Consider the following 19,655-nt stretch of genomic DNA (forward strand, 5'->3'; position numbering starts at 1 on the left):
CCCCCCCCCCCCCCCCCGTTCGTCCACCGTTCACTCCGCGGTGGTGAGTTCCCTTCAAGGTAGGATCCTCGTTTATTTGCTGCTTTGATCAACATTTGGACACGTTGTCTCTCAGTGTGTCCACATTCAGTCTCTGTTTAAATCTGAGTGTAACGGTTGTATTCAGTGGTACTGCAGTAAAGTGTCTGTGTGTGTCTGTGTGTGTGAGCTGCGGACGAACAAACACACAGTCCAGAAATAGAGTCCTCAGGGCTGTCACCGAAGATTTGAGACACTTTTACCGTCTCTGTGTCGGCATGAAAAGTTTTGAAAGTGTGTTTGAATAAAGGAGACGCGTTTCCACCCATGTTGCTGCAGCGGACCGATATAGACCCAGAGACTGGGATCGGCGAGCGGCTACCATGTTTTCATGTGATCGTAAACATTTTCATGTGATCGTAAACATTAAACTCAAAAGGAACCTTAACAGATGCATTTAAACGTCATTGACGTGTGTTTTCTCCTTGTTGTGTTGTTTTTATTTAAGTGTAATTTACTGACTTTTCAGGGAGTTTTGCTGAGTTCAGCTTAAAACTAAAACTGTTGGTCACTGATATGACTCTGACCTAAATTCTCCTCACTGACACAGCCTGATAACACACTCACTCTGGTAGAGATCAATAAGTATTGCAATGTAACTTGCATCAATAGCAAGATAACAAAATTAAACTATAGCAATCTAACAAAAGTCCAATGCATATCAATGAACTGTTATGAATTGATAAAACAATATAAATAAGAATCGCAATACATTTTTCATTAATAGCAATATAACACAAATTCAATACATGCAGATATATCGCGTATGCATTGTGCAAACACATTGTGAAGATGTATTCAACGATACTAATATTATTACAGTTTAAATTGCAGCATAATTTTCATCAATAGCAACATAACAAAAACCCAAAATGCATATTGATATAATGCCTTTGCCCTGAGCAAGCAAATTGAAAAGCTAAATAAGGGCCGGGTGATAACATTGCAATATAATTTTCATAATTAGCAATATAACAGCAGTATATCGATATATTGCTGATACATTGTGTAAGCGTTTGTCCTTCTCTGCTCATTGAAGAAGAGTTAAAACCACAACCTTTGCTCCATCTCAGGAGTAAAAATCAGTTATTTCACCAAAAATTAATAGTAATCTGAAAAATTTCCGATATAACGGAACCTCTCAAGTTTTGGCCAAATCCACAGCACTACTGTCTCGCAATATGGGAAAGCCTTTGAAACGATTCACATTCATGAATATGACCTTTTAACACAAACAGTCTAGTTAGCTTGGCTGTTTAAGATGAAGACAAAGTTAAAAGAGAAATTAAACTTCCCTCCTCAACAGCCCTGTGTGAACCATGAGGAAGATTAACCTGGGCTCCAGGTCAGCCACTTCTCCATGTTTATTTAGCTGATAGTAATTTTGAATGGGGACAGGGTTTGGCCCAGGTAATAATTAACCTTCATAGGATCCAAAATGCCAATCAAATGCCTCTCTAAAAACCACAATGTAGTTAGAAGGACACAAATTAGTGTTAATTCTTGACTATTATACTATACTTGATTTGCTAGTTTCAGATCCAGCTTGACCCCTCCTGTGTGTCCTTAAATGTGTGTTGTTGCTGTGATTTCCAGGGAGTGAAGAAAGCCCTCCCACAACCAGGATGTTGTCTTCGGCCGCACTGTGCCAAACTGGAGCCTGGAGAGTTGGGACCACGACTCAGTGGCGATTTATGAGGGACAGGAGATGCTGGTTGGCACGTTTACCAGAATGTTTCTCTTTCCCAAAGACCAGAAGCACGAGTCCTTCTCTTCCCTGCTCCTCCTCAAGCCATTACCGAGGCTTTAGTGCCTCTGCTGCTAGTCGCAACTCTTCATCATCACCTCATCAGAAAACCCCGTCCTACAGCTATGTCGTCGTTGGCGCCGGGTCGGCGGGCTGTGTCCTCGCCAACCGTCTCTCAGAAGATGCCCATGAGTCTGTGCTGCTGCTGGAGGCTGGGCCCAAGGACATGTTGCTAGGCAGCATACGGCTGTCATGGAAGACGCACATGCCGGCTGCACTGACCTACAACCTCTGTGACGACAAGTACAGTAGTTCAACTAACTTTACCTGTTTCAAAATGTGTTGGTGCCAAATGTATGGAAATATTTTGAAATCGGAAGTTTACTCTTTTTTTTCAATATCAGAGTGTTCAGTCTGTCAAATCACTGTAGAATAATTATTATTCATAAATTAAAATATGAATTCATGCTATTGATGCCATTTGTTTGATGCCATGCTGTATTTCTTTTCATTTGTCTCCAGGCATAACTGGTCCTACAACACTTTACCGCAGGCCCACATGGACAACCGGGTGTTGTACTGGCCGAGGGGTCGTGTGTGGGGCGGGTCCTCCTCGCTCAACGCCATGGTTTACATCCGCGGACACGCCGAAGATTACAACCGCTGGCAGAGAGAGGGGGCAGAGGGCTGGGACTATGAACACTGTCTGCCGTACTTCAGGAAAGCTCAGTGGCATGAGCTCGGAGAAAATAGGTACCGGACAAAATCTGGAGCATATTCTTTTTAGTACCTGGTCGATACGCAGGGACAAAGTTTGAAGTGGAATCATGACACAGGAAGGGCTAGTGCTTTGGTTCCATGGGCTCAACATGCGTCATGGGTTTGCTTTTGACATTCTGTCCAGGAAGACGCTGAACACACAGGCGTCACAGGCTAATTACCGTCACATATTTGGATTACATGCAAAATAGTGGGGAAACAAGGGAGCACATGCAAATGAAAGATATAAACAGCATCTCTGATACCAAGATACTTATCAGGACTTCAAAGGTCATAGATCGGTGTGTTTGTGATGTAATGAAAGATAGAGAACAAAGATACATTTATTACATTGACGCAAATGTGTTTAATGTGTCCAACACTGGTATATTACTCTTATCAACTCGTGCGTATTGGAAGCTAATCCTACAGGTTTAGACAAGTGTAATGCTCCAGCTGAGTAATAAACCAAATATTGTCTATTTGTCGCGTTAAGAACGAACCGATATTCAACATGAAGTCAATGCCAAGTGCGATTGTTGCTAGTTTTCAGGAACCAATACGTTTCAAACAGCTTCACAGTTTCGGTTCAAAGATAAAATGTGGAGGTCTAACATTTATATAATCCCTCCAGCATAAAGTTAGGTTTAGAATCTGTGAAATCTCCATCTTTTATTTTTTGTGTGTCAAATGTTCATTAGAAACAACTATTCTGATTCATCTTTTTTTCTTTTCTTCAGCATAAGTGCAGGAAGAAGGGCCTCAGCACGTTTGTTTATCTACTTTTGTAATCACTTTATATCCATAAGGTCTGACTGGATGTTTGGCATGAAAGCAAACTGAGTGAAATGTAGTAATGCTCATAATGAAATGATTAATATCTATTGGGAATGTTAACGTTTGTGTCTTTGTGTGGGCACTGTAGGTATCGAGGTGGTAGTGGACCTCTTCATGTGTCCAGAGGGAAGACCAGCCACCCCCTTCACAAGGCTTTTATTGAGGCGGGACAGCAGGCGGGATACCCCTTCACTGAGGACATGAATGGACACCAACAGGAAGGCTTGGGCTGGATGGATATGACCATTCATAAAGGTTTGAGGAGCTAAAACTATATTTATAGGATCTTTATTCAGTGTTTAAACAATTTTACAAACCAACCCCTTATTATTATCTGCGTGCCACTTCTTCGTCTGTGCAGGGAAGAGGTGGAGCACAGCCAGCGCCTACCTGAGGCCGGCCCTGGGTCGACCCAACCTGAAGACAGAAGTGCGCTGCCTCACCTCCAAGATCCTGTTTGATGGAAACCGTGCCGTGGGAGTTGAATACATACAGAAGGGACAGAAGAAGAGGGTAAGATGCTGCCGGACATGCACTTAGCTCTGGACGTTAACCGGATTTTATGGATGTGCTGTATGTGAGAACGCATTTTGCCGAGCTTTTTCTGCCAGACCCTTTAGTAAAATGTCGGGAAAATGTCAGAGGGAGAACCCAGCAGGAAAATGCCCGGGAAAATTCATTGAAGGTGAGAAGGGGTCTGTCGCTGCTGTTTTATTTCTAACACGTAATGGAAAAGGGAAAAGCCAAAAAGAAAACAACTATCTCAGAAAGAGAATGAGGAGAGATACATGTAGAACACATCAACATAATGTAGTAGAAAATTAACTAAGCAAGGTTGAAAAAGTATTTTGTATTTGGAACAGTAAGTGTTTGAAGCTTCTCAACAGACTTTTATGACTTGTATTTACATACAACAGATGTTTGATGACTTGAGCTGTTTTCTGGTGGGAACTGTTTATGACGTCAATACAGTGAGACCTTTTGCGACTTAATTACCCATCATAGGAAGGAGTGTATGTCCTCTTATCACCTTAGGAAACACATGTGAATCAGCTGTTGTGTTTAGATTCCTCTCCTTCCTCCACCTATGGGAACCTGTCTGGATTGGTTCAAAGAGACAGCCCTCAGCCCTCCTATATAAGACCCTTGTATTTGACTGTTCTTCATCTTCACTCTGAGACCCTTGCGGTTTCCCTGTGTTGATCCTTTCTGCAGAAAGCCCCTTATTAAATACACGTAGATAACTTTGTTGTTTCCAGCCTCTTGTATCTCCAGATTTCCATCACAATTTGGTGTCAGAAGTGGGATCGCACGTCTGGACGGATCTGGACTCGGTGTCTACGGTTGACTGATCATCTTGGAAAAAAGTTTCCAACCTTAACCTCCCCACGGGTGAGATGCAGGGACCTAGACCCGAGCCGGATCGTCTCAGCGCTGCGATCTATCTGGTGAGAATCTGAGATTTCAAGTGTAATTTATACCAGCAGAACATAGTGTTACGGAGAAGTTGGTCTAAGAGGAACGGGATCCTCCAGACAGGTGAAAGCCCTGTAAATTTTTAACCAAGGTTTAGAAGAAACCTGGAAGGTAGACTGACGAGGTACCTTAAGGAGTTGTTTCGACTGCAACCACAGAGAGGACATAATACTGAGTGTATTTGCATTGTGTCAGGCAACTCAAAAAAGCGCTATGTAGAGAACTTCTTTGGGGCACTATGATTTATGTTGGTTAGGCAGGATATTTGAAGGTGTATTTAAAAAAAAAAAAAAAAAAAAAGCTAAAAAAAAAAAGAGATGAATTGAGAAACTCACAGCAACCAAGTAATTACAAGAGGAAATTACTATTGTTTATATAATATTGGAGGTATTACATTATTTAGATGATGTTTATATTAACAAGTTTCCTATTTGCTCCTTACGATAGCGTTTTGGAGATTGATTGAAGACTTAAGGTAACTACTTAAAATAAAATAAAAAAAAAAATTCTTTACATAGGTAAATGAAAAATATAAGATTTGGATAATGGAACTGAACTGAGTAATCCTTATGTGAACCTCATGTGAAAGAACTATGGTGACAAAGCACTAAGTTTGTTTCAAGTGTGAATGAGGAATGAGAGACTGTGGGTTTCCAGAGAGAGAGAGAGTTTTTTAAGACAGCTGAAACAGATTCTAGACTGAATCTAGAGGAGAACGAAATAGTAAGTTAGGCCAGAAAAGTAAAATTTTAAATTTCAGGCAGATAGGAATGTATGTTGAATGTGGTTAGAAGAATTGCATCATAGGGACAGAAAGCACACACTGGCAGGGACAGTTAACACCTCACAAATGTCTCAGTGTCTCAAAATGCAGGTTTCCGACCTCGACTCTTCCCCGCCGACAAGACGACAACCAGAACAACACCAAACTCCACCAGAAGCGGATGTTCCACAGGCAGGAGCCCAGGTTCCACAACAACCTTTTCCAGCTAATGATGTTCCAGACCCGCAACTCCTCTCTTCACCTCGCACCAGACAAGTGGGCAATATGGACTGGGACAAGATCCAGCCCAAATCACAAAATTGTTGAAGTTACCTGATGTTGCCAGCCTGTTAAAACGTACAGGCATCAAGTGGGACTCAGGAAGAGCTTAATAAAAGCACATGCAGTTCATGCGAATAAGAAGAAGAAAGAGAGACTGATCTGCATAAAGCCTCACTGAAGATGTTCAGAGGTACATCGCGATGCAGAAGAAGAGGATTTCAAGGAAGGAGGGGGGACGCATATGGAACGATGATTGGGACATTTGTTTTCTCTGTGGAGAGAAGGGACATTGGGCAAAACAAAAATTGCCAAGGAAACAGCAACTTTACGAGCCTGAATGAACCGAGGCGGGGATGGAGGAGAGGGAGGAACCAGCATCTTTGAACAGAGAACAAGGCCGTGAGGGACACATCCCACATCGAGAGGGTGAATGCACCACACAAACACAAACACTTATCACAGAAGTAAATGATTTTTTTTTGTTTTTTAGAAAAGAAAGACAAACTATTGATAGGAACATAGCTTAAATAGCAATGAGATGATTATGCTAATATGCCAATGCACACACTCACAGTGCTAGGGAAAGATATTATATTAAGTGTAATGCTGCTTCACTGTTATATGCGTATGAATGGAAGCTTTGCTCATCTGTTGTCACATCAAATCGACAAAGATCTAGTGGACAAGGCACATTCAGTCACACAAAGAACAGATACCACGTATATGCATCCAAAAGATTTAAACTTCACTGCACTCAAACACAAAGGGAGCGATGCAGGTTTGAAAAAATAAGTTGTGTAGTGTGAAAGAAAATTCAACACTAAGTTGCATGTTCTGGAAAGAACATAGATGTGCTGTTTCTGTAGTCACCCTCTCAGTTCCTTCACAGATGTTCAGAGGATGCTTTCCTTTTTTGATGTTCCTGGTTCACACTCACATGACTTGCTGTCAAAAACAAAAATGATGAATGGCAAGACTTGCGACCGTGGATACAAAAATGTGTCAATGCTGACATTTGGGAAAAGATATCAGATCCCGTGGTTAAGTAAAATCAATTTTTAAAGTGTTTAGAAAAGGATTTACATCTGTTATTTACACTTTCAAGGTTGTTTAACTGGTACCAGACACAAATACAGAAGCCAAATATGCACATGCATATTTAGTTTATACAAACAACATTTTAAGGGCTCAGAGGTAATCATGATGTGGGTTTAATTAACACATGGAACCTGTGGTTATTACACCATGATCTGACAATATCTACTGTAACAGAAAGCCATCGATGGTATTACACCAGTTTTCAACTCTCTATTGAGGGCAGGTGTAATTGTTCCTTGCAAGGATTCACTAGTGCACACTCCGATTTTTTCCGGTGAACAGTATTTTTGATAAAACACAACCTGATGATTTGAGATTCATCCAAGATTTGTAAGTTGTCAACGCCGCAGTACAACTTCGCGCTTCGTCGGTTCCAAATTCTTAAAACAATCCTTTAGCAAGTTCTGAAGGATTATAAAGGATTCTCTGTTGTTGATCGGGCAAATGCATTCTTCAGTTTTTAAATTGATAAAGACATATAATACTGGTTTACATTTGAGTTCAACAGAGAAAGTTATACATTCACATGCCTCGTCAAGGCTATTGTGAATCACTGACCATTTACAACCAGGCACTAAAAAGCTTAAGATCATTAAAGATAACATCAGGAAGTGCACATTTACGATATGTTGACAATATAAGGATTAGTGATTTGTGCTCCAACTGAAGAATATTGTGAAAATTATTCTGTAGCTCTACTAAAACATCTAAATGCAGAAGGACATAAGGCAAGCCTGAAAAACTGCAGTTTGTTAAAGTATAAGTTTGTTAAAGTATAAGTTTGTAAAAGTATAGGTTTGTAAATGTAAAAGATCAATTTTAGGGCATGTGATCACAGCAGAGGGCAGTCCCTCTCCCCTAATAGAGTAACAGTAATTCAAAGATTCCTAAAACTGTTACAAAGAAATAAATGATGTCATTCCTGCGAATGAATTTGAACTATGCTGTCCTCGAGGAGTCCCTCAGCGCAATCGCACATGGGCTTAACAGCATATAGCAAAGTTATATAGACTGATGACACGAGAAAGCTTTCACTGACTTGAAACTGACCCTACAAACGACCTCGACTTTATGACTGCCCGACGACCCTGACCGACCTTTCACACAACCAGATGACAAGAACGGGGGAGTAGATGACGTCAGTGTTACTCCCTGATCAAGGGGGGTAAACAGAGACGTGTAGCATTTTTCTGAGCAAAACTTGATCCCAAATGCTATGTGTATGATGCTATCGTTAACATGCTATTCTGTTGGAAATGCCTAACATCACTGTGAAAAGATGTAATGTTCTTAACCCAGCTACTCTTCTTCCAACAGAAGGAGATGGTGAACAACATAATTGTGTAGTAACAATAACCTAAGTTTGTTCCCCCAGACCACACTTACAGGAAACTACGTTGCAGAATCAAGATTTACACTGTTTGTGGATGGATCAGCGTCTCGCAATTCAGACACAGGAGCAAATCAAGTTGGTTTCACTGTGGTAGCAGCACATGATACATTGATTGCACGACCTCTCCCTGCTTCCCTGTCGGCACAGGCAGCAGAGCTCACTGCTCTCATTGAAGCATGCAGATTGGCTAAAGGGAAAAGGGTTAACATCTACACTGACAGTAGATATGCATTTGTAAAGTACATGATTTTGGCACGATTTGGAAACGCAGAGAATTCCTTACACCATCAGGCAAACCAATTGCACATCATGCTCTAGTGTCTCAGATCCTTGATGCTGTCCTCCTCCCCAAACAGGATGCAGTATGTAAATGTGATGCTCACACCTCTAATAATGACCAAGTATCACAAGGAAATGCCAGGGAGGATGTAGCAGCAAAAGCATTTGCTCGCCGGCTCTATCTTCTTCACACATTCTCTTACAGGTCGACCCCACCACCCCCACGGCTGACCTACAAGAACTTCAACTTAGAGCAACAGCTGAAGAGCGTGGACTTTGGAAGAGAAGTGGTTGCACACACACACATGGGGTGTGGGTGGGCCCTGATGAGAAACCTTGTTTGCCAAAATATCTGTTTCCTCATTTTGCAAAGTAAATGCATGGGAAGGATCATGTTTTAAAAGGATCGAAGATGGATTTAATTGAGCTAACACCGAGTGAGGGGAAAAAATATTGGTTGGTTATAGTTGATATGTTTTCTGAAAGACAGAGCTGCCGTAGCTAAAGCGTTGATCACTGAAGTTATTCCCAGATGGGGAATCCCAAGTAAAATCAGCAGTGAAATGGGACTCCATTTGTTAGTGCGGCACTAAAATAATTAAGAAAATATTGGGGCATTGGACCTGTTAAAAGACAATTGCCCTCAACAATTCTCTTTGAAGATGAAATGCGACGTTATTATTCAAATCTCTCTTCTGCCTTATCTGCTATCCACAAACAGGTTAAAGACGCACTCCCTAAACTGGCAAGTGGACCACTTCATGGCCTGAAGCCCGGCAACTGGGTGATAGTGAAGGACCTAAGGCGGAAAAGTGGGTGACACAGACGCTGGACAGGACCGTACCAGATCCTGTTAACAACCCACACGGCAGTGAACGTCGCTAAGAGTCCCAGAACCAGAACATCCACCTTCTGCACCCACACTGAATAATTAAAACAAAGGATCGTTGAAGAGGGGGCAGTGCTGACCAGCACAGCTGTTGGTAATAGTTGCCTCGGAGAATCACATAATACACACACAGCTGAGTCGGAATGGCAGTAGAGGAACTGTTCTCTTAATAATGACTGTTAACTCTTGGTACAAATTTATTTTTTGGACCATTCAAACCAATCTCCCAGGACAGTCTGTTTTTGTGGGTTTCAAGCATCCGATGCAATATAATGATTTGTTTTCCTTTGAAGCTACAGAGAGTGTTTGCTCGTATCAACATGCCACACTTCTTTTAGCACGTATGTCTCCCCCACACTGCACCTTTATACTTACAGTTTGGTTAATGTAGCCTCCATGGGCTTTATGGGGCATGCCAGCTGTGTCCCTATGGTTTGTTCTGCCAGATGACACACCAATTAGATCTACAGTGACGATAATATAAGATGTGTTTCCCCTCCCTGACTGGTTTCCTCCCCAGAACCCTTTTGATAGTGATGAAGAATGTAATGATGTTGTGATGTCTGTTTAATCTGCTTTTATCAGTCCTCCCTCCCATTTGAAGACGCACACCGTCCATGACAAAGGCAGTTTGTTTTACACTACAGTGATGATGATGCATTTTGAAATCCTGGTGAATTGATGTATTTGATTTTTTTCATTCTCTTAAGTTGTCAATAAATGACAAAAAGGAGGGAAATGTAGTAGAAAATTAACTAAGCAAGGTTGAAAAAGTATTTTGTATTTGGAACAGTAAGTGTTTGAAGCTTCTCAACAGACTTTTATGACTTGTATTTACATACAACAGATGTTTGATGACTTGAGCTGTTTTCTGGTGGGAACTGTTTATGACGTCAATACAGTGAGACCTTTTGCGACTTAATTACCCATCATAGGAAGGAGTGTATGTCCTCTTATCACCTTAGGAAACACATGTGAATCAGCTGTTGTGTTTAGATTCCTCTCCTTCCTCCACCTATGGGAACCTGTCTGGATTGGTTCAAAGAGACAGCCCTCAGCCCTCCTATATAAGACCCTTGTATTTGACTGTTCTTCATCTTCACTCTGAGACCCTTGCGGTTTCCCTGTGTTGATCCTTTCTGCAGAAAGCCCCTTATTAAATACACGTAGATAACTTTGTTGTTTCCAGCCTCTTGTATCTCCAGATTTCCATCACAATAACAAGATTCGAAAGCTTTTGGTGAAAAGAGCAGATGCTGGTGTCAAGGTGCTGTAAACAAAGAACATGGGGTTTCTGCAGTGGTGCTTATATCACGTGTTCTGCCTCCTGCATTTGCTACCCAGGAACAGCCCCTGTCCTGATTGTTGTGTAAATGTTCCTCTTTTTGTGAAGTGGTGTGAGCCAAACTATCTCCGGCTGCGTTCTTCAAAGGCAAACCTCAGGAAAATGTCTGAGACCAATTTGCTGCGACTTAATGACTCTGAGAGATTCCCTTACTTTTCCTCTGGTATTTAAAATATCATTCAGACACTCTCATCAGTTTTTCTCTCCTCTCCTCAGGTGTTTGCAGATAAAGAGGTGATATTGAGCGGAGGAGCCATCAACTCCCCTCAGCTTCTCATGCTGTCTGGGGTGGGAAACGCTGACGACCTACAACAACTCGACATCCCTGTGGTTCAGCACTTGCCAGGTATTTTTAAGTATTTACAAATATCTAATTCCAACAAACTGAAATGGAAGTAAAGGACTCACTGAACCTCATCATTATAAGTTTTTACAAACAGACCAAATGCTTTTATTGACTCCTTGCGTGTTTTCCTTGTTACTCTACTGCGTGATGTGTCTCAGGTGTTGGCAGTAACCTGCAGGATCATTTGGAGCTGTACATCCAGCAGCAGTGCACTCAGCCCATCACCCTGTACAAGGCACAGAAACCTTTCCACATGGTCAAGATAGGCCTCGAGTGGCTCACCATGTTCACGGGTAACCAGAGGCACCTACACACACAAATGAGAACACACACTTTCTCCTCGATGTTCTGTGAAATAATGCATTTCTGTGAGGTTATATCACTGATGGACATTGATTCAGATGCACGGATTGATTGACTCTTTGGGCTTGGCACTGCTAAGGCAAGTCATCTTAAGAAAAATAAATATACCAGCTGACTTTTCTATGAAAGAAACAGATTCTTTATTCAAGAGCATAGTCTTTCAGTTTGAGAGCAGGACTTTTTGATTTTCACACTTTTTTAATGCTTTCACTCAAAACCCTTACGCTCTTGAATAGGAAAAAAATCAACATCGTGTGATTTATAAAGAGAAGAAACACAACATCAAAAGTAGCCTCCGGTTGCAGCTTCCCATCTGCTCAACTCAAACAGGATTCAGCTGTCTAGTGGGGGTGTTAGAAGACAAATGATTACGATCAAAAGATAAACAGCTGAGCTTCAAGCCATTACATGTGCAAATAATTTGATGCAGACAGGAATCACGTAGTTTTCCCAGGGTGTGTTCGCACCGCATCACTGATTCTGTTTATATGACGTAAAACACAGACATGATAATATCTCAGATACAGACTGATACAATTATTAATAGTTTTGGCAGTGGCTTCAATGGGAAGGGAGTATGGAGCTAGAACAGTCTCATAAGTAATAAATGCACACAGAAATGAATACATGCGCAAAAAAGATCCACAAATGTATTTGGGGATTTATATATATATATGTGACTCAAAACACAAATACATTTTCAATGCACACACAAATATCTTTCATTCCATATATACGTAAAAAAAAATTCACATGTAAAACATAAGATTCATAAACATATTTCTGATGCACACACAAATAGAAAAAAATTCACAAATATACGCATGTAAAAGTATTTGCAATCTTCATCAAATACATGTTTGGAGCTTGTTACATTCATATATAAACTGTTGGACCTGCATTTACAAAGTGCTTTTAATTTGTAAACCTCGCTGCATTTGTGTGTGGACTTTTGAGACTCCCCTGACAGGTGCCTGATCCACAAATGCGTTTTTTCTAAGAGGGGATCGTCTGTAGCCAATCAGATGTCTCACTCCTTTACAGCCAATGTAAGTGTAATGTGAGTGCCTCCACACGACGTCATTAAAACGCGGGCCGGCAGCCTGGAGGTTTTTAGCCCGCCCGCCCTTAGATTTATATATATATATATAAAGACTAGATGTCTTATAAGTTATGACACTAATAAGTTATTCAATTTTTTTAGAAAATAACATAATTATTCATAAGTATGCAGTGTCATATCTACATCTCTGACGTTTATAACAAACCAAACCGTTTAAAAATCGGTTGAAAATTGAGCAAGTTATGGTTATTTACCACTACCAACACAATGTTATGGGTGAGCGAGCTGCCCCCTGGCAAGATGGCCGCCATGTGCGGACGTTCGTCTCCGTTGGCCGGCAACGCAGACGAGATATCTAGTCTTTATATAAATATCTATGGGCGGGCGGGCTAAAAACCTCCAGAGACATCTGATTGGCTACAGACGATCCCCTCCAACAGTTTATATATGAATGTAACAAGCTCCAAACATGTAGTTGATGAAGATTGCAAATACTTTTACATGCATATATTTGTGAATTTTTTTTCTATTTGTGTGTGCATCGGAAATATGTTTATGAATCCTATGTTTCACATGTGAATTTTTTTACTTATATATGGAATGAAACATATTTGTGTGTGCATTGAAAATGTATTTGTGGAATACAAAGATACATTTGTGGATCTTTTTTGCGCATGTATTCATTTCTGTGTGCATTTATTACTTATGAGACTGTTCTAGCTCCATAAGGGAGGGACCTTTATTAAATGTCATGACATTACACATCATTTAACTGTTGCTTTTATCCAAAGCGAGTTACAACTAGCCATTTTATACAGTAGGTGTCACGATCTGAAACACAAACTATGTGAATCACCCACCATGACCATCCCCCAGGTTACGGAGCAACAGCCCACTTGGAAAGCGGGGGGTTCATCCGCAGTCGGCCCCATGTCACTCACCCCGACATCCAGTTCCACTTCCTGCCCTCGCAGGTCATTGACCACGGAAGAGTTGCCTCTAAGCTAGAGGCCTATCAGGTAAAAAACTGGGGCATCTTTTTGTGCAGGTATAAAATACGATGGGAGACATATTGTGTTTGGTGTGTGTGTGTGTGTGTGTGTGTGCGTGTGTGCGTGCGTGCGTGCGTGCGTGTGTGCGTGCGTGCATGCGTGCGTGCGTGCGTGCGTGTTTGGCTGATATTAGGAGGAAGCCGCTCCACTACTTATCTATGATTATAAAGAGGTGTTGACACAGTACCTTCAAGTGCATTTCCATGGTATCTCATTAAATGAAACAATAGAAGTTCCCTGGAAAGCAGGAAAGTTTACTTACCCAACTGCCAGGAGATCACATAACCCTGCCCCACCCACACAATACCTCCGACTCTGAGCTTTGGGTTTCTTTAGGAACTGAAACAAAGAGGTTTGTGGTTTTTAAAAATCTGTCTTAGAACATAGACCAAATTTCACACTTTCCCAGTGCGTGAGAATCATGTGACAGAGCTTTGTCTTTTTGAAAAATGATGATGAAAAAAGAACATGTGAAGCTCTTTCCATAAACCCTGTTAGACTGAAGTGTTGCTCTGGGCTCTCAGTTCAGTGAGCAGATCTTACGTCTGACCTTTTTTTGTCCCAGCACCTGTAGAAGGTTTTTGGATTTGTGCAAGACATTTTATTATTGCTTATGGATTGTTTTCCAATTTTTCAGGTAGCATTTTCTTGTGCCACATAAACAATCAAGTCATTCAGAAAATACTCTGAATAAGGCACTTCGGAAAACTGAAAGTTACAAAGTGGATTGTGTGTATAGGGTTTTTTACGTATCCAAAGATTGATTATTTATCAATAACACATTTCTCAAGTTGCTTGAGAAATGTGTTGATTTGTGACCTGTGTGGTTTCTCATCCAGGTTGATAAAAGACAGGTCACTGGGTGTTTGTTGCTTTGTGTTGTAGGTTCATGTGGGACCAATGAGAAGCACCAGTATCGGCTGCATGAAGCTGAAGAGCACCAACCCTCTGGATCACCCGAGTCTCCAGCCCAACTATCTCTCCACTGGTAAGATTCACTCCCTGAACTCTTCATCAACCAAATCCATCTTGAGCTGGAGCAGATCTGTCTGTCTCTGAGGATATTAAACTTGTCTTAACTCTTACTTAATATTCACATTGAAATGTTTGACCTTGGAGCTGGTTTGACTGGTGTATAGGTCATTTAGCAGAATTTAGATTTCCAGCTTCTCCATCTTTTCCTCTCCTCTCAGATGCCGACGTGTGGGAGTTCAGAGAGTGTGTTAAACTCTCCAGAGAGATTTTTGCTCAGAAGGCCTTCGATCCATTCCGCGGCACCGAAGCCCTGCCGGGTCCTCAGGTCCAATCCGACGCCGACATCGACGCTTTTGTCCGCCGAAAGGCCGACAGCGCCTACCATCCGTCCTGCACCTGCAAGATGGGCTCGCCCTCCGACCCGATGGCGGTCGTTGACTCCAACACACGGGTTTTGGGTCTCGAGGGGCTGCGTGTGGTCGACGCCTCCATCATGCCCAGCATCGTCAGCGGCAACCTGAACGCGCCGACCATCATGATGGCAGAGAAGGCTGCCGACAGCATCAGGGGTCGGCCTACTCTCGTCGACGCGGGGGTTCCCGTGTACCAACCACCAACGCTCGACACTCAGAGATGAACAGCGATCCAGACTGGAGGGTGATGTGTTGTCAGTCATTAGGCAACAGCAGCAGTGAGCAGCTGGTTAGGAGGATCTTTCATCTCTCAACTAAAGTGAGTGTGTGTTTTCTTAATTTTGAATACTGGTGAATTTTAACAGTTTACATCTGAGGTTCGGTTTTACAAAGATTATATAGAACCAGTGGTCGTGTTCTCCCAGCCACACAGCAGTCTTAACTTTACATTAACTGACTTTCTGAACCAGTTGTTGGTGTTTGTGTTTGAACTCACTTTAACTTCATCCAGTATTTCTTGAACCAGCTACAGTGATTTTAGAACTCTTGCATTAATATTCCTCTGACATTTTGATGATACTCTGTTATCCTGAGGTAAAGTGAAATCCAACACAGCACACGGCGTGTTTTGAATCCATCTCAAGTTTTAAAAAAAGGGACATTTTTAATAATCACGGGACAGTAAGTTGTTTTCTGACTGACGATCAGCCGTCTGCTTTGTTACCCCAGCAGGCTCAGCAGTAAGTTTGGTTATTTATCTGCTCTAGCCAATTATCACCATGGTAACATGCCTCTTCCTTCCTGCAAATGTGCAGATTCAACATTTTGTTTGCTGTCAACATTGTCATTATAAAAAGCAAAATACTTTTAGTAAAAAAGTAGAAATTTAGCTGACAACAAATGTCAATAGTTCATTTATAATTTCCTCAGTATGAACTCTATTCACATCTGGTGCTGAGACTTGAGCCTGTGGTTGTAAACCAGATATGATAACCAGATGTGATTACCAGATGTGTTTCACGTGTAAAGAGAAAAGCACACAGCTCATAGATCTGGCATCAGTTAAAACAAAAAGACTCACACATGTACGTCACAAGCAGAGAACATCTTTCCTTCTTCTACTCCACTATTTGTTCTAGATTTCATCAGTGGGCTCTTCATGAAGCAGATAAAGGATCAATCTGTTTAAATGCTTTAGATGAAAACTGATCTTCCTGATGTGGGAAATTTGTCACTTTGGTTGATCAAGTTTTTCAGCTCCAAGCTTTTAGCTGCTTTAGGTTCAGTCTGCTGCAGTAGCAATAAATGAAAATGATATCTCTGAATATATGAAATCCTGCTAATATAGATATTGTCAAAAAACTCTCTATATGTAACATGTACACTAAAAACTTTAACTAAATGTAGGTGAAAAAATAATTGCACATTTATTTCTATGTTTACAAAGAAGCTTGATTGTGTTGAACTGACCAGATAAAATGAAGTATATAACACCACAGCAGCCTAAGAGATAATGTGACCATATCTATACAGTGGTGTTATAACTAGTGTGGATCAAGTTCTAGAATCAGCTTCACTGAAAATCTTAAATTCATACATGAGGTATTAAATTCATGTTTTATGATGTCTGCTCTAATGGAAACAGCAATGTGTTCAAATAATGTCTAATAGTCTTATTAAGCTTTGCACTACGCTATGAAGAATCTAACTGACGATAATTGTTTACATTATATAGTGTTGCACAAAGTTGATTTGTGTTTAAATAATTTTCATGTATATTAATGAAAGATCACGAAGGGACATTAATTGTGAAAATTCACACAGTATTATGTTTGCATGTTTTTTTTGTGTGGTTTGTACTATAAGCAAACGTCCTGACTTTGTCCTCATTTCATTCAGACTTTATTTAGTCCTTAAAAAAAAATCCTTGACAGGTTCATTGTCATTTCAGGCAAGAAGTAAAACGTACAAAACTGGGTTTGTGTTTACATTGGTACAAAAGGTACGAGTACGTTTGCTACAAAGTAGACAGAGCTATGTTTGTTTTTTAATTTTCATACAACAATTGGGTAGAAAGCAGAAATCTTCAAGTTCATCACTGACTTTTTACAAACAACTGTACAGATTTTACACATCATCGTTGTCGTTTCATAATCATCTGCAAAAAATTCGAGCAGTACAAAAAAATAAAGCTGTCAGTTGCACAACAAGATTTTGTGTTTTTTTGTCATGTGATAAAAGTCTTGAAGTTGGACACGTGTGTGTGTGTGTTTGTGTGTGTGGTTGTAGTTGTAGTGTGAGTAAACTGCACATTATTATTCTGGTTTCTCTGAGTTCCTGACATGTGCACTGTGATGTTTGTTTATAACGGCCTGGCAATTTAGATTTTATTAAAATAGTGATGTTTACAAGAAAACAATTAGCGATGACATCGAAAGACTAATATTTATATTTAATGGAACACCTGACAGTTAACTTATTATTACCTCCACCAAGGATTTAAGGATTTCATTGTGTTTGTTTGTGTATTTGTCAGCAGGATACAAAATAAATAAATACGAAACAGATTGCCCCCCAAACTTTTTCCCTCTATCTTTAGGCCTGTTTTGTGGCAACAACAAAAAAATCTGACGACATCCTTTTTTCTTTTATGTTCCTGCTTAAAGAACCAGACACTAATGTTCTTAAGCCCTGTCCGGAGGTCTGTGCCATTCTGAGGAAAACATGTCCGACTGACGAGCAGGGGAGTGTAGTTCAGAGGAAACAGTGACAGGTTTTAAATTCCAGATGCTGCTCTCTTAACTTGTGTTCAGAGATTTCACAAGTGTGAGTCTGTTTCCCCACATACTCCTTAACGTACCTGAGGGGCCCAACCGAGCAGTTTACAGATAATATGTTTAAAATCTTTAATGAAACTAGACGCCATGTTTCCTTGCTTTTGTGTAAATGCAGCCATTGCCACACCGTTTCCCTGACACGTTAACCAGCAAACCTGGACTGGTGCAGAGGTAATAACATTAATATTTGTGAAAAATATTTTACATGCAGTTAGATAATGCATTAGTCTTATTTAGTATTGGCCATTAAAACCTGTGAAGAAAGCAGTAGAAAGGGATTTATTTACTGTACATGTGAGGAGTGTTTGAGAAACCAGCTCACATCCTGTTCCAGGTTAGATTCATCAGTTTATATCAAGTTGATCAACAGCCAACAGCAAACTTTCCGACTTTCTCCATTTGAATTTTGATGTGCGTGTAAATGACTCAATATTCCGCTGGTTTGCTTTTATATTTGAAGGAGCCCTTTGATTGCAGAGATTGAACTTGTTGCCCTGACAACAGTGTGTAGATAAAGGGGAAAAACAAGAGAGAAGCACGATTGCTCTGCCACGACCCAGCACTGGTTTTTAAAAGTTGACCTGAAGACATTGTTATAGTTGGCAATGGTTCACAACCACTGTCTTGTGGTGGAGTTACCGTGCAGAGCAGCGGGGGGGAATGTGTTGCTTCTCTAAAGTGTTGATTTGTTTTTTTTCTATCCACGAGCAGCTTGTGTCGTCGCATCTCTCTTCAGAGGAGCAGCTGTTTTGGACATCTCGTGCACTGGGTCAGAAGAAAAAGGAATACTACAAATAAAATGTGACACCATCAATCATTTCATAAAAAATAAATAAAAAAACACTCTACACACCCATAAACAATGTACTGCATTTATATATTGTCGGTAAATTAAAAAATGTATATAGTTTTCCTGTCTGTTGTGATGTTTCATGTGTGAGTGTTGCGTTATACATCTGCCTCATCCTGAAACAAGTGCTCCCTTGCCTGAGAAAAATGTCATGGCTGCTCAGAAGAGGAAACCAATTCATGGGCAATAACCTTTCCAGCTGTGGAGGTGGAAGTGACTTAGGACTGACGTCAGATGATGCTGTTGTTTTGGAACAAAGAGGGGGAATCCCTGTGCCATGTGTTCTTTGTCAGTTCTGAGGCAGAAGTGACTCAGGACTGACGTCAGATGATACTGTTGTTTTGCAACAAAGATTTTTCGCTGTGTCATCTTGTTTGTGTGTCACGCCGGCTAGGCAGTTCTAAAAATAGCGTCACCAGGAGAGCACAGACCAAAAAAGCATAAATTGTTTTGGGTCCCATCAATTCTTAATAATTCTTTTTAAAAAGTTGTATTAATTCATGATTTATAACATTTAACTTTGCTTTAGCTTGACATGACCTCACACGTATAGTGGCTGTCAGCCAAATAGCTGGAGGCGAGTCGAGTTCACAACAACGCCTGTCAGTGTTTGTGTGGTTAAAAGTAAACGGTAAAAGGCCAATTCAGTTCTTAATAATACCTCAATAAACACAGAAAAGTGAGTTTCAAATATCTACAGTTTGAAGGTGACACGCTTTACACAACCACAGCGCACTGGTTTAGGTAAAAGCGATTATTCTGGGACATTATATATAACAAGTAGCCCACCATATTCAGGTAGTTGTCAAT

At 40.7% G+C, this 19,655-nt stretch overlaps 1 protein-coding gene across 1 annotated transcript; it reads left to right on the forward strand.

Moving 5' to 3' along the window:
* The first annotated feature begins 19 nt into the window (after positions 1 to 19).
* chdh (choline dehydrogenase) lies at positions 20 to 17,368 on the forward strand. Its single transcript, XM_061073960.1, has 10 exons — positions 20 to 59; positions 1,675 to 2,128; positions 2,348 to 2,578; positions 3,510 to 3,676; positions 3,783 to 3,934; positions 11,163 to 11,292; positions 11,451 to 11,585; positions 13,595 to 13,737; positions 14,656 to 14,758; positions 14,964 to 17,368. The coding sequence occupies exons 2-10, from the start codon at positions 1,704 to 1,706 to the stop codon at positions 15,380 to 15,382; spliced, it is 1,905 nt and encodes a 634-aa protein (XP_060929943.1). The 5' UTR covers positions 20 to 59; positions 1,675 to 1,703; the 3' UTR covers positions 15,383 to 17,368.
* The last annotated feature ends 2,287 nt before the right edge of the window (positions 17,369 to 19,655 follow it).

Source organism: Limanda limanda, chromosome 7, assembly GCF_963576545.1.
Source record: "Limanda limanda chromosome 7, fLimLim1.1, whole genome shotgun sequence".
Classification (NCBI taxonomy): Eukaryota; Metazoa; Chordata; class Actinopteri; order Pleuronectiformes; family Pleuronectidae; genus Limanda; species Limanda limanda.

What these genes read in the sequence shown, in the direction of transcription:
- chdh (XM_061073960.1), top strand. Translation starts at nt 1,704, where the DNA reads ATGTTGTCTTCGGCCGCACTGTGCCAAACTGGAGCCTGGAGAGTTGGG. An exon ending in TACAACCTCTGTGACGACAA is followed by an intron (nt 2,129 to 2,347) that starts GTACAGTAGTTC and finishes ATTTGTCTCCAG; the next exon opens with GCATAACTGGTCCTACAACA. An exon ending in TGTGGTTCAGCACTTGCCAG is followed by an intron (nt 11,293 to 11,450) that starts GTATTTTTAAGT and finishes GATGTGTCTCAG; the next exon opens with GTGTTGGCAGTAACCTGCAG.